Consider the following 12,570-nt stretch of genomic DNA (forward strand, 5'->3'; position numbering starts at 1 on the left):
CACCATTTTGTATCCAAAAATAAGTTACCTTGCAATGGTAAAGGCATGAAACTCGTCAAACTGTAAATCCATTATAAAATCACTATTTATTTGAATTATTATTATGTACTAATGCATATTTTCAACCAGTTTATTGGTACAATGTAATGGTCAATGTGAATGTTTTCAATGTCCTTTTCTTATGTTTTTTTACACTTTGATGGTCACTTTAACGCTATTTTTTGCTCCTATTAACATATCACTTATCTTTAAATTAACTTGCTTCAATAAATATAAATCAGCAAGGTTAATAGAGCTTTGACCATTTGGTTTTCAAAATTGGTTTGTCAAATGGTTTTCAATTTAAATTGTAAATTGATCCATTTATACTTGACTGTATTATGAGAGATGAAAATGCATAATACTTGATATCATGTTTGATTTCACAGTTGTTTGCTTACATTTGTGTATTCATCTGGTTTGTGGAAGATCAGTTTATTCCTGAATATCTGACCAACAGAGAGATCGATTCATCAAAATGCCAATTGAATTATCTTTTAACTTGAAGTCTAACATCTTGTACTCATTACGATGAAAAATGAAATAAATTTGAAATCTAAATTCATTTCCACTTCCAGTTAACAAGATGTTAATTGAAAATAATCCAACACTAAATCAATTTGTGACTTAATAAAGTTAATCAACTGGTTTAGGTTTCATGATTTTTTGCTGAAGATTTTGTTGGGAAAATTTTCAGTGGTGAGAACGCCATCTAGTAGTTTGGTGAAACGTCATCTGGAAATTGCAAGAAATTGGTTTTGCTTGGGTTTGTTTTGGTTTCCCTGTTAAGATTTGATCAATTTATTAATCGTTATTTATCATGTCTTTGTCGCGAGGTTTTAATTTAGTACGTAGTTTAACTTCTGTACGTCGTTTGACTACCTCTACTCCACGATTAAGTGATAAATTATTTGTTCATCGAAACACTGATCCAGATGTGGATAAATTTGAATGGAATGCTGAAAACAAAAAGGTATGTTGACTCTTATGATTTTCAATTTTTAATTCATCGTTTTACGATAAATCAGTCTTTTTCGCAGACCATTCTGCTCTTGAACTTATAGCTGTGTGACTAACTTTTCTTTAAAAATGATATTTACAGAAAGCTGAAGAGATTACTTCAATATATCCTGAAGGACACAAAGCCGGAGCTATAATGCCTTTACTTGATTTAGCACAACGTCAACATGATAATTGGCTGCCTTTAAAGGCTATGAATTTCGTTGCTGACTATCTTAAAGTACCCAGAATGAGAGTTTATGAAGTAGCTACTTTCTATACCATGTACAACCGTCAGCCAGTTGGTAAGTTGTAATATTATATTTTTGAACCAAGAAATGCTATAATATTACTGTTATAAACACATGATAATGTATTTTGTTTCGCCATTTCTTGTCTTTGTAGGTAAATATTTTGTTCAAGTTTGTACTACAACTCCATGTATGCTTCGAGGTGGTGATGATTTATTTCATCATGTTAAAGAAATTTGCAAAGACGACAAGTTGTTTACAGTAATCGAAGTCGAATGTTTGGGTGCTTGCGTAAATGCTCCCATGTTGCAAATTAACGATGATTATTACGAAGACTTGACCTTGGATGAAGCAACTCAAATCATTAACGATCTCAGGGCCGGTAAAAAGCCCAAAATAGGTCCTGCAGCAAGTAGTGGTAGACAAAACTGCGAACCAAAAGGTGGTTTAACATCCTTAACATCGCCACCTCCTGGTCCAGGCTTTAAAGTAAGGCCTGACCTTTAATTTTATCGGTTTACATTCACAATTTTTTGTTGTCTTTAGTCCTTAGATTGTAAGTTAATTTCAAATTATTGAAAAAACTATTATATCGTTTGTTCAAGAAATCAAATCCGAGATGTACATTAAACATTGTAAAACAAAAAATTGATAATAATAATTTTAAGTTAAGTTCATTCTAATTTGTTACATCGTTTTGCACAACAAAGGGATTGCTTTTGAAAAAATCATTGGCGAAAGAAACTGATTTCATGGTAAGATTGAAGACAGGATGAACAGGGACCTGAAATTAAAATAAAACAAATTAGTGTTTTTTCTATGATTGGCGTTCTATAATATAAATCTTACCAATTTATTTGTACTTGAACCAACTACCATATCTTCAATGAAAGCAAACTGGGCAATCGAAAGGCCTGATAAATCATAACAAGTATGGTAAAAATCAGGAACCCGTCCTGGTTTATCGATTAACCCACCGCGAGGAGATTGACAACAACACAATAAATATTCTTGCAGCGCTTGTTGATTAAAGGTCCATCTTCGATAATTAAGTACATGAGAATCTATAAAATCAAGAGAAATCATGAGTAAAAAAATTAACTATGCATAACCATTTGAATAAATGTAAAGTAATATTATAAATACAGCGTACTTTGTTTTGCAAGGTGCGATTCAATTATAACTATCGCTGCTGCTTGCCAGAAAGAATAACATCCGTCGACCAACTTGTTGGTTCGACCGCAAAATCCTCCCTCAATAGGCTTTTGTTTCATTACAGTCCATCTTAATAAAGCTTTCAGGTCACATTGATGTGCTTTTCCAAACAATGTTAAAGCTGCAAGAGCACAAAAAGAGTATCCACCGTGAGCTTCTTCATCTGGCATAGCACCAAAGCCACCCTCATAAGTTTGACATTTTAATATCCATTCGGCTGACCCTTCAAATAATTCAGGTGTGTTGATTCCAGTAATGTAAGCAACTGCAGCGGCACAATAAATCCCTCTAACGTCACTTTCACCATCTTCATGCATAATGAATGAACCATTGGGTTGACGCATTTTCATTAAAAATTTGTACAAAGCTGCCCTATCAATTGACTGTAATGCTTCAGTGTCGCATAACGTAACCAAAGCATTGATTGCACCATAAGTTGTAGCTAAATGTGGAATTTGATCAGGACCTCCTCCATAACCACCATCAAGGCGACAGCATCGATTGAGAAAGGTGATCACATCATGATGAGAATTGTTAAGCAATGCATCTTCACCTAGTAAATAAATTGAATGTATAATCCAGTAAATCATCCATGGTTTTGCTGCGTCAAGAGATTGATAAAAGACATCCGGTTGAAATAATCCTCCCATTAACCAGCTACTAATTTGAGATCGATTAAGTTCAAGTTGATCTGGGTTTGCAGAAAATCGAGTACGAGCTTGACGATAACATTTAAGAATTTTGATGAGTACTTTGTGTTCTTCTGAACTAGTTTTGGTGGGAAATTTTTCAGAACTGGCGAAAAGAGGAAAATCAGGCTGGCAACATCGCAATGAATTATCTGTCAAGTAAGAAATATACAAGGAATAAGATAAACGATAAACAATAGACGTACCACTGATCAGATTAAAGATTGCAAGATTTTTGAAAGAAAAAAATAGAGAAATTCGGACATCAATCATTCTTACCGATTGTATCCCATTGTTCCGGTTCATCAATATCTGAAGACATCATTAAGCTATGTTTTTTAAACAGACAACGTGAAAAGGTTCAAATAATTCACAAATGTAAACTAGAAATAAGATTTCAAACAGAACCGTAAACATTGACTAAAAACCACCTAAAGTTCACCAATCAACAATCTCGATCCATGGTTACTATGGATACCATCCAATTCACTGAAAGCCAAAGAGTATAACAAGAGAGTACACTTAATGTTAACCAATTTTATCAGTAAATTGTTAAAAAAGTCACCACAAGATGGCGCTGAAAGAAAAAATCAATTAGCACAAAATAAACTAAAGACTAATATTAATGAAATAACTGCAATTAAATTGAATAACAAAATTTAATTAACATTTTCAAACAAAAAAAGAAACAGAAAACAAAAAGAAACAAAAAACCAAAAAAAGAAACAAAAAGAAATAAATAAGAAAAAGAAAAAAATCAATAATAACGATGATTTTGGGGTCTAACCCCACCAAAATGACCTCGGAGGCCAAATCCTCGATCCCGAGCAGCATCAACATTTGGCTGCTCGGGTGCTCCGAATTGGAGCACACCAACATGTTGGTTCTGAACATTCCTGTGAAAAAAAGATATTGATTAGATATATCAAAACAATCATATTTTAATCATATTCAACCATGTTTACATCGATATAATACTTACATTATATTATTGATGACTGGTCTTTCGACCAGTCTCTCCAAATACCGCCTTTGCCGGCGGTTAAATCCACTTGGAGGTGGAGTGTAACCTGGATCCCTGTTGAAAAACAAGAAAATCATTAGACTGAGTGAAATAACTGATTTAAATCTGGAAGATAATCAACAATTGATACCTCAGATATACTTACATTATTCTATGCCTGTTGGCAATCCCATAAGGGTGATGGCGCCGATGAGGATGGTCACCAGCAAATCGAGGCTGAGGCCTCGCCATCCTTATCTGGGCCTCAGGCATAAACTGAGGCCTGAAACCAGCTTGTGGCCCTGGTGCCCTTTGGGGAGCTTGGGCTGGTTGAGCCGGCCTTGGAGGTGGCCTAGCTGGTGCTGGTGGCCGTACACCGGCATTGAAATGAGGGAAAGCTTCATTGCTTTCCCTAATATGGCACCTTCTGAGGTGCTCGCCAACAATTTGAACCCTGAAAAATAAAAAAACTTGTGATTAGACTCAATATACTCCAATGATGCTAAGTATGATGCTATCTTATCTACATGTATTCCAAAATATGAAATTATACTTACTCATCATCCGAACCTCGTCGTCGAGATGGCTGAACTCCATTTTGATCCACTGAAACGAAAAAAAAATCATTAATAAATCGTATATTTCGAGAAAAGAAATGATTAATGAATTAAGATCTTTGATAATAACGCTTATTTTTATAGGTGTCACCCTCCACCACCCCTGACACCTCCTGAATAAATGATAAATCTTCAATGATAAACCTCAACTTTCACCAGTTTTAAGCTTTTCGGCTTCTTTTACGCTTGAGAATTTCATTCAATGATAAGTTTTCTGCCTCTTTCAATCTCATGTGCTTCAAATACTTTCCGAGAAACATAGATGACAAACGCTTTATACATTCTGTCTTGATAAGATAGTTATGACAATCAGGGATAAAATCAAACTTTACAAGATTCAATATTTGGCTAAGAGTGAATTTCACACCAACGATAGTGATTACTGAAGGGACCTTTTCATCTAAAATCTTACAACATTCTTCAACGTAAGAAACAAATTGATAACATGGATAGTTCAAACATGCTCCCGTTTCCTGTGCATACTCCTTAAAAGATGTGAATCTATGATATTCTTCAAGTGATTCAGACCGCAACAATGATCGACATTCATCACAATCTGACACGCTAGTGTTAGATATCTTTCTTAATAGATAGCCTGCTACATATGAAATTAGCCCAAGTCCATCTTGATTATCTTGTGAGTCTAACGCCGCTTGATCTTCACCAATGTCTAAACTTTCATTAATTCTGATAAATTCTTCTAACGACTCATTCTGACTATCATCATAATAAGGATTGAAGTTTGCTATATACTCTGCTAAGTTCGCATTCGGACTAGCATCGTTAAAAGGATTAAAGTTTGCTATATACTCTCCTGCCCTTGCAATCCAGTTTGAGTCTGATTCAGTTTCTGTCATTTCACTGAGCGAATCTACTATTGAATCATCTTGCTCATCTAATTCACAATTCATAATTTGAATATCTGATTTAGCTAATAACCTATTTCTGAACTTGGCTCTGAAGTTTCGCGTCGTAAGTCTTTTACAGTTTCCTTTCATCTGTCCGAAGAAATTTTCCAATATATCTTGATTAAGCCTTCTAGTATGAATCACATTTACTCCTAATTCAAAACATCTCTCACTCAATCTTATCACCCCTTCTATAGTCTGCTGTAACATATCAAGACAAGCAACCTTATTGTTTATGTTTCCATTCTTGTTAATGAATTTCGACAAAGTCAATGAGTTTTTCCATTTACGGAGCTCTTCAATTATTGAATTTTCTCTAGTTATACCTATCTTCCAAGGTTTTTTATCTTGCATACCATTCGTGGATGAATTCAGCATATCAAACAATTTATCTAACTCTTTGACGAATTTCGCAGTTGGCAAAGCTTCTGGAGGCAATTTCTGGTTCACTATAGCATACAACATTGACGCACTAACAGACGCACTGAAAACTTGTGTTGCTAACTTTACTCTCATTTTCAGGTATTCATTTCCTATCAAATGGTCTTTTGTTATCCTTGGACACTCTTTCAATATATTTTTTGACGCAAGCATACGTTTGAGATGCGATGATATGTATTCCCAGTCTATCATTCCATTATTTTCTTCATCCATAACCCATTTTAATTTGTTGTTAATAAGATTATTTCTGATAAGTTTTATACAATGAGGAACATCAAAAAGGAACTGAATTTTTTCTCCATGCATTTCAAAAGTTGGATTCAATTTGTCACAGCCTAAATGGTTCAAAAGTCCACGATTTGGTCCAGCGCCATCGCATACAATAGCCAAAACAGGAAGTCCAACTTCATAACAAGCATCAACATGCTCTTTAACTATTGGTAAAAGGGCTTCAGCATCCAATTTACCTTGAGTCAGATAGTATGAAACGATTTCTTTCCACTGTCCTGAAATCCCACGCAAACCGAAAACTAGAACTTTTTTGGCCTTTTCTGGTTTTCTTCCATGAACCCCCATGTCTACAAAACCGTCTACTATATCTCTGTTAGCAATATATGTGTATTCAGGTTGTATGTCTGTTTCATCAAAACTCAATATACAATATCTATCTTTCAAATCAATTTTATCTGCCCATTTTTTAAGCATAAATTTCATTTCGCTTGTTATACCAGTTGTAGAAAATAAATCTTTATTAAACCTAGCTAAAGTGATTCGATGAGGCATTGAAAACATGGATCTGATTATTTTATAAGCTACTGGAGATTTACTATGGATGAAATTAGCTAGTTTCTTACTTTCTGGGGTATGTCTTCTCCCATTCATAGATTTATCCGCATTTCTTAGAGCACAATCAACTAATGTAAATGCATCATCATTTAAATAAGTTTTGAGCTTCTTATAATGTTGAAGAATCAGTCTCGAAGGTGGATCAGATCTAATTTTTTTCAAATTTGTTTCTAATTTTGTAATATCATTCTTGAGTTTTCTATTTTCATATTCATATTTAGTTTCCAATTCTTCGATCTGCAATTTCAGCTTATCAACTTGTATCACATGCTCTTTCTTTATCTGATCAATCATTCCATGAATAGCTTTTGCTGTTTCAGTATCTAATTCTATGAATACTCCATCTTCATGTTTTGCTTTTGCAGCCTCAAGGCTCATTCGTTCACAATCACCTGTCTCATTTACTAGATATACTTCATTATTCACTTCTTCATTTATAATACACGCTTCTTCAGCGCGCATAAAATTGTTGTTATCTTCTTCATTTGTAATACACGCTTCTTCAGCGAGCATAAAATTGTCATCTTCGTCATTTGTAATACACGCTTCTTCAGCGAGCATAAAATTGTTGTTATCTTCTTCATTTGTAATACACGCTTCTTCAGCGAGCACTAAATTATCGTTTCCATTTTCCACTTCTGACTGTCGATTTTGATCAAAACAACTTTCTAAGTTTAGTGTAGGTATGGCAGTAACGACTAATTTATAACCTCTTCGAGTTGATGAAAGAAAATCTGAATGAAAATGCTCACTACAAATCTCTAATTTCTTTATTTCAGAATTATTTGCTCGAATTCGAAGTCTCATATTCACCGCATCTAACCATTTCTTACATCTTTCTTCATCATTCAAAGGAAATTTAAAAAGAGATACAAAGATATTCCTACCTGACTGGCAGTCCGGAACCAAGCACCTAGAAGACACTGAAAATTGAGATAAAAATCGATTAGAGTCCATGTTTAGATTTATGTAAAAATTGTAAATCATAACAAAATCTCCGAAAAATTTATTCTTCACAATAAATGCAATACCTTATTAAATAAGATTCTTAATTTATTATTATATTATATTATAACTCATTATTTTTATGAATTTTTATGAACTTTTAAGTTATTTATTATATGTTTAATGTTTAATTAACACGAATGAAACTTTTTTGATCAACAATGAACTTTTTTATATTTCGTCAGAAATATAAAAAAAGTTCAAATCAAAAAAGTTTCATTCTTGTTAATTAAACATTAAACATATTATAAATAGCTTAAAAGTTCATAAAAATTCATAAAAATGATGAGTTACAATATAATATGATAATGTAGCGACATGTCCAAAAAATTAATTTAAATTAATGTATAAATTAACAAAAAAAACTTACTTTTTTTGATCAACAGAGATGTTGGGAGTGCAAAAAAACCAAAAAAATTAATCTAATTAACAAAAATTACTAATTTCTTAAAGAAAATTTAATTATAAATCACTTTTTTCAACTTTTACACTGTAGCGGTCAACAACGTTGATTTGTTTACAATTAATTGTAAACAAATCAACGTGGTTGACCATTACCAGAGGCATCGTGTGGTGACTTTTTTAACTTTTTGTGATAAAAATGCTCCCATTGAAGTGAACACTCTTCTTACTCTTTGCTGAAAGCAAATTTACTGCTTTTCGGTTTTTTTCTGCATTGGCTGATTGTGTGTGACAAATAGCTTCATGTATTTTGATTGACATTGTTCTGGTGACAGCTTGAGCTCTAATTTGTAATTTATGAAATATTGATTAAATTTTGTTTATTTAGTTTTAGAAGCTTATTTTCTTTTAATTATAGACCATCTACTCTCTGGGTGTGATTTTCTTGACTGGTCACTTGGGTAAATCAAAATGTCGGCTGCTTTTTTACCCAGCCAACGTGCCCGTGGCCCAACAAATTCAGCTCAAATCCAAAAGGTAAACTTTTTTAATTAACTCATACATTTTTAACTATTTCCTTGCCATTTAGCCTCTCCTTTGTGCCCTGACTTACTCAGAGTTTATTCTGTTGAAGAGTTGTATTGTCAATTGGTATCATTAAAGCAGTCAAACATTTAACATATGCAATTTTTTTATCTTTCTCTTTTCAGATGCTTGATGAAAATTCAAATTTGATTCAGGCAGTGATGGAAGCTCAAAACAAGGGTGAAGCACAAAAAAGTGTTCATTTAATAAGCACTATTCATCGTAACTTGCTTTACTTGGGAAGTTTGAGTGAATCTAATCCAAATTTAGCACAAATCATTCCACCTCCACCTACTTTCGGACAACCTCAGCCTCAACAGTCACAGGGCAATATGCCACCTCAACCTTCTGGTAAGAACCGAAATTAATTTTGAATTAAAAAATCATTTGATTTTTAATTTTTTTTATATTTCGTCTAATTTTTTGTCTCTTTAAACGTTTTCTAGAATGCATGCCACCGCCTCCACCGCCAGCACCACATTCTCAAGGTCCTCCGACGAGCGCACCAGCTGGTCAACCAACCATTCCTAATCCTAACAGTGGCCCTCCACAGCCTACTACGTCTCCACCGTCATCCAGCAGTGGACCTAATGTTCCACCTCATCAATACGTAGGAAACATGATGCCCCCTCCTCGACCTCCATCTTCAAGTACTCAACTTCCCAATTCATATGGTAACTACCAGATGCCTTCAAATCAACAATACAACCAAGGGCAGTACCCTCCATCTTCAGGTTATTCTGGTTATGGTAGCTACAACCAAGGACCTCCAGCATCTCCTCAAGGACCTGCGCCAAATGCACCCTACCCAACTCCACCACTATCCTCTCAACAATATGGATCTTATCCTAACTATCCACAACCAGGCTACTCCAACGCGCCACCTCAACCACCTCCCGGTTCAGCTCAAGGATCAGGTCCTACTAATTGGTATCCTCCAACAGGTTCTCATCAATCTCCAGGTTACTCTTCAACTAATCCAGTCCATCCTGGACCTACAGGACCAGGTAGTGGACCCACTCCAGCCACTGGACCGCAACAAAATTATCCAGGTTATGGTGGTTATAATCAAGGTTCTCAGTATTCACAACCAGGTTATGGTGTAAATTATGGGTCACCTAATCCCGGTCCTTCCCCACCATCTAGTGGAGGTTATGTTTCTCCAGCTCCATCAGGTCCTGCACAGCCATCAGGGGCTCAAGCACGCCCCGGCTATCATCAACAAGCCGGTTATGGACATTTCTCAGCTCGTGGTCCCGCTCCTATGGGTGCATACCCTGGTTATGATCAATCTTCACAAGGTTACCCCGGTTATGGTCCACCTCAGCCTCAATAAAGTCGCTTCTGTAGCCCAAACTTCCTAATTCCTTCTTCTAAGTTAATTTTTCCTCTATTCTAATTGTTGCTATTAACTAACATGTTTCAGCATCAAAGAGCAGTTGGATCGGCAGCGTCAAAATACAATTTCCAGTTAGGTGGAAGACTATTCACAATTATAAGAAAAAAATGCACTTAATAGTGTAGAGATTTGCTTTCAATTGATAAGAATATATATTGACATCAGGTGAAAAAATGAATGTAAATTTCGAGATTAATTAATTTTGATGTGTTAAACTGATGTCTGTTGCTATAATGAACAATTAAATTTAACTTGACCAAAGTAATAACAGAAAAGTTTACTCATTTATCCAAATAAAAGGTTCCATTGAATGAACAACCATAGATGGCATCAAGTTTGCCAAAAAAAGGATATCATAAAACCTAATAGAGTTGGATGATAAGGAAGATGTTACATGAAGCAAACTCTCACCTCTATAACAGTTTAGTTAACATTTCTTGAGCATTTTATCCAGTCAACAGTTTCTTATTTCTCATTAGTTACTCCCAATTAACAGTTGATATAACTATTGTCAAACTGCAACTTTTAATCTTGATCAACAGTTAATAGTTTCAAATGTTACACTCAATTCAATTTCAAACTAAACATTTCTCAGTGCAATAAAAGTACAATTGAAAAGTTTTCCCTCTAAACAGTGGATAAACTGAACTTTTTTTCAAACCAAACATTGGATTTTTCACAATTTAAACATCAAGCAAAACTTGATTAACCAACAAAATCATCATCAATCAGTGATAAAAATGACCTTAAGAATCACCTTAAGACATTCAGTTGTTACCTTTACCTCGATATTATTTTCATCATTCATAAGTATACAATTCAATTCAGGTAAGTTTAACAGATAATCTCAACTTAAATAAATCAGTCTCTAAGCGAATAAAGAAAGCAAATAACAATTCATTTCATCAAGAATACAATTAGTAAATTGAACAACTAAAAAGCATAAATTGACTATTGATCGTCCATTTCAATTGATTGTTGATTTTGTTGGAATCTCACTTTTAAATTGAATTAACAGAGTTACTTTCAACTTGTCTGACCATCAATTCATATTACAAAGTTATCAGTATTTTTACGAGTTTCATGTTTATTTCATAACAAGTGAATCAAGAATCACGTTCATTTCAATAAGATAACCTAAAGTAAAGCCATTTGTGAATAATTAAAACTGTTAAACATAAACTAATCACAACCAGAAAACCATAAAGTTTGCCTAGCAAAATGCATTCTACAATTGAATACCTGAAGAAGGAAAAAAAGTCTTTCAAAAAATATCATCATTTTTACTCTAATTTTCAATGGTTTCTTTTTAAAGTGCTTTTTCTTACAAAATTCAGCGAGAAAAAAGATTCAACTTTTCATGTTGTTCATCATTTCCATCATCTTCCCTGTTAAAGTGATTTTTACATTTGTAAATGAAATTAGATGTGAATCGCAAGAAGAAGGCAAAAAAAGCCAACAACTTAACCTTTTTTTTACCCAACTGTGTTTAATGTAAATTGCAACTCAGATTATAACATTTACTAAATTTGATTAACTTGACAAGGAATCTTAAAGTGAACAAAAAAAAGGTTCAATCATTAATGTCATGGAATGAGAAATGAATAGTTGACTAATTGAAAGAGACAATTGATAATAAAAGTTGGGTCAATCAAGTGGACCATTAAACTGTTTTGGGCCAAAGAAGAGAGAAAGAAAAACATTGAAAAACATTAATTCAAGTGAATACATTATAAATACTTGAATGAATTGAGAAAGGAAACCCAAAATTTACAAATGTTATTCAATGTTATTGTTTACATATGTGTATCTCTGTGTTTTTTTGTGGTTCCTTTGCTTGTTTAAACCCTCAAGCAGCTTACCTAAATTAGATGAATACGATAAAATGAACTCATCATTTGCTTTAAATAACTCAACCTCAACCCAGAACCTTTTGTTCACATTGACTTTTAACTTGAACCAGAAGATGAAAAAAAAAATAAATATAATTGATGTTCAACTACTAACATACCAAACAAATCATTCATTGAAATAGATGCAAATTGATTATTAACTTTTACCATTTACTTTCATCTCTTATTATGCCTTCACTTAGTTATCGTTTTCATGGAAACGGATTATTTATCAGTAAATATTCACCTGCAAGGAATGTAAATGTTCAAATTGTACAT

The 12,570-nt window shown here is 33.7% G+C and overlaps 3 protein-coding genes across 3 annotated transcripts; 2 read left to right on the forward strand and 1 right to left on the reverse strand.

The window, feature by feature from the left end:
• The first annotated feature begins 796 nt into the window (after positions 1–796).
• Positions 797–1,966, forward strand: ND-24 (NADH dehydrogenase ubiquinone). The gene is made up of 3 exons (XM_015928798.3): positions 797–1,012; positions 1,142–1,343; positions 1,444–1,966. The coding sequence occupies exons 1-3, from the start codon at positions 860–862 to the stop codon at positions 1,794–1,796; spliced, it is 708 nt and encodes a 235-aa protein (XP_015784284.1). The 5' UTR covers positions 797–859; the 3' UTR covers positions 1,797–1,966.
• On the reverse strand, positions 1,938–3,605 carry LOC107361832 (protein farnesyltransferase subunit beta). The gene is made up of 4 exons (XM_015928763.3): positions 3,473–3,605; positions 2,443–3,345; positions 2,139–2,353; positions 1,938–2,073 (listed from the first exon to the last, which is right to left on the reverse strand). Exons 1-4 carry the CDS (start codon positions 3,516–3,518, stop codon positions 1,969–1,971), a joined length of 1,269 nt encoding a protein of 422 aa, XP_015784249.2. The 5' UTR covers positions 3,519–3,605; the 3' UTR covers positions 1,938–1,968.
• Positions 3,606–8,698: 5,093 nt separating this feature from the next.
• On the forward strand, positions 8,699–10,674 carry LOC107361853 (uncharacterized). The gene is made up of 3 exons (XM_015928785.3): positions 8,699–8,952; positions 9,126–9,351; positions 9,447–10,674. Exons 1-3 carry the CDS (start codon positions 8,887–8,889, stop codon positions 10,334–10,336), a joined length of 1,182 nt encoding a protein of 393 aa, XP_015784271.2. The 5' UTR covers positions 8,699–8,886; the 3' UTR covers positions 10,337–10,674.
• The last annotated feature ends 1,896 nt before the right edge of the window (positions 10,675–12,570 follow it).

Source organism: Tetranychus urticae, chromosome 1 (genome assembly GCF_039701765.1).
Source record: "Tetranychus urticae isolate SD_2017Ah chromosome 1, NJAU_TeUrti_SD_1.0, whole genome shotgun sequence".
Classification (NCBI taxonomy): domain Eukaryota; kingdom Metazoa; phylum Arthropoda; class Arachnida; order Trombidiformes; family Tetranychidae; genus Tetranychus; species Tetranychus urticae.

Excerpts from the sequence above, each read along its gene's own strand:
- ND-24 (XM_015928798.3), top strand. The coding sequence starts at position 860 with ATGTCTTTGTCGCGAGGTTTTAATTTAGTACGTAGTTTAACTTCTGTA. Across the intron at positions 1,013-1,141 it reads GGAATGCTGAAAACAAAAAG|AAAGCTGAAGAGATTACTTC; the intron begins GTATGTTGACTC and ends TGATATTTACAG. Across the intron at positions 1,344-1,443 it reads GTACAACCGTCAGCCAGTTG|GTAAATATTTTGTTCAAGTT; the intron begins GTAAGTTGTAAT and ends TTGTCTTTGTAG.
- LOC107361832 (XM_015928763.3), bottom strand. The coding sequence starts at position 3,518 with ATGATGTCTTCAGATATTGATGAACCGGAACAATGGGATACAATCG. Across the intron at positions 2,354-2,442 it reads ATCGCACCTTGCAAAACAAA|ATTCTCATGTACTTAATTAT; the intron begins GTACGCTGTATT and ends TTGATTTTATAG. Across the intron at positions 2,074-2,138 it reads GTTCAAGTACAAATAAATTG|GTCCCTGTTCATCCTGTCTT; the intron begins GTAAGATTTATA and ends TTTTAATTTCAG.
- LOC107361853 (XM_015928785.3), top strand. The coding sequence starts at position 8,887 with ATGTCGGCTGCTTTTTTACCCAGCCAACGTGCCCGTGGCCCAACAAAT. Across the intron at positions 8,953-9,125 it reads ATTCAGCTCAAATCCAAAAG|ATGCTTGATGAAAATTCAAA; the intron begins GTAAACTTTTTT and ends TTCTCTTTTCAG. Across the intron at positions 9,352-9,446 it reads TATGCCACCTCAACCTTCTG|AATGCATGCCACCGCCTCCA; the intron begins GTAAGAACCGAA and ends AACGTTTTCTAG.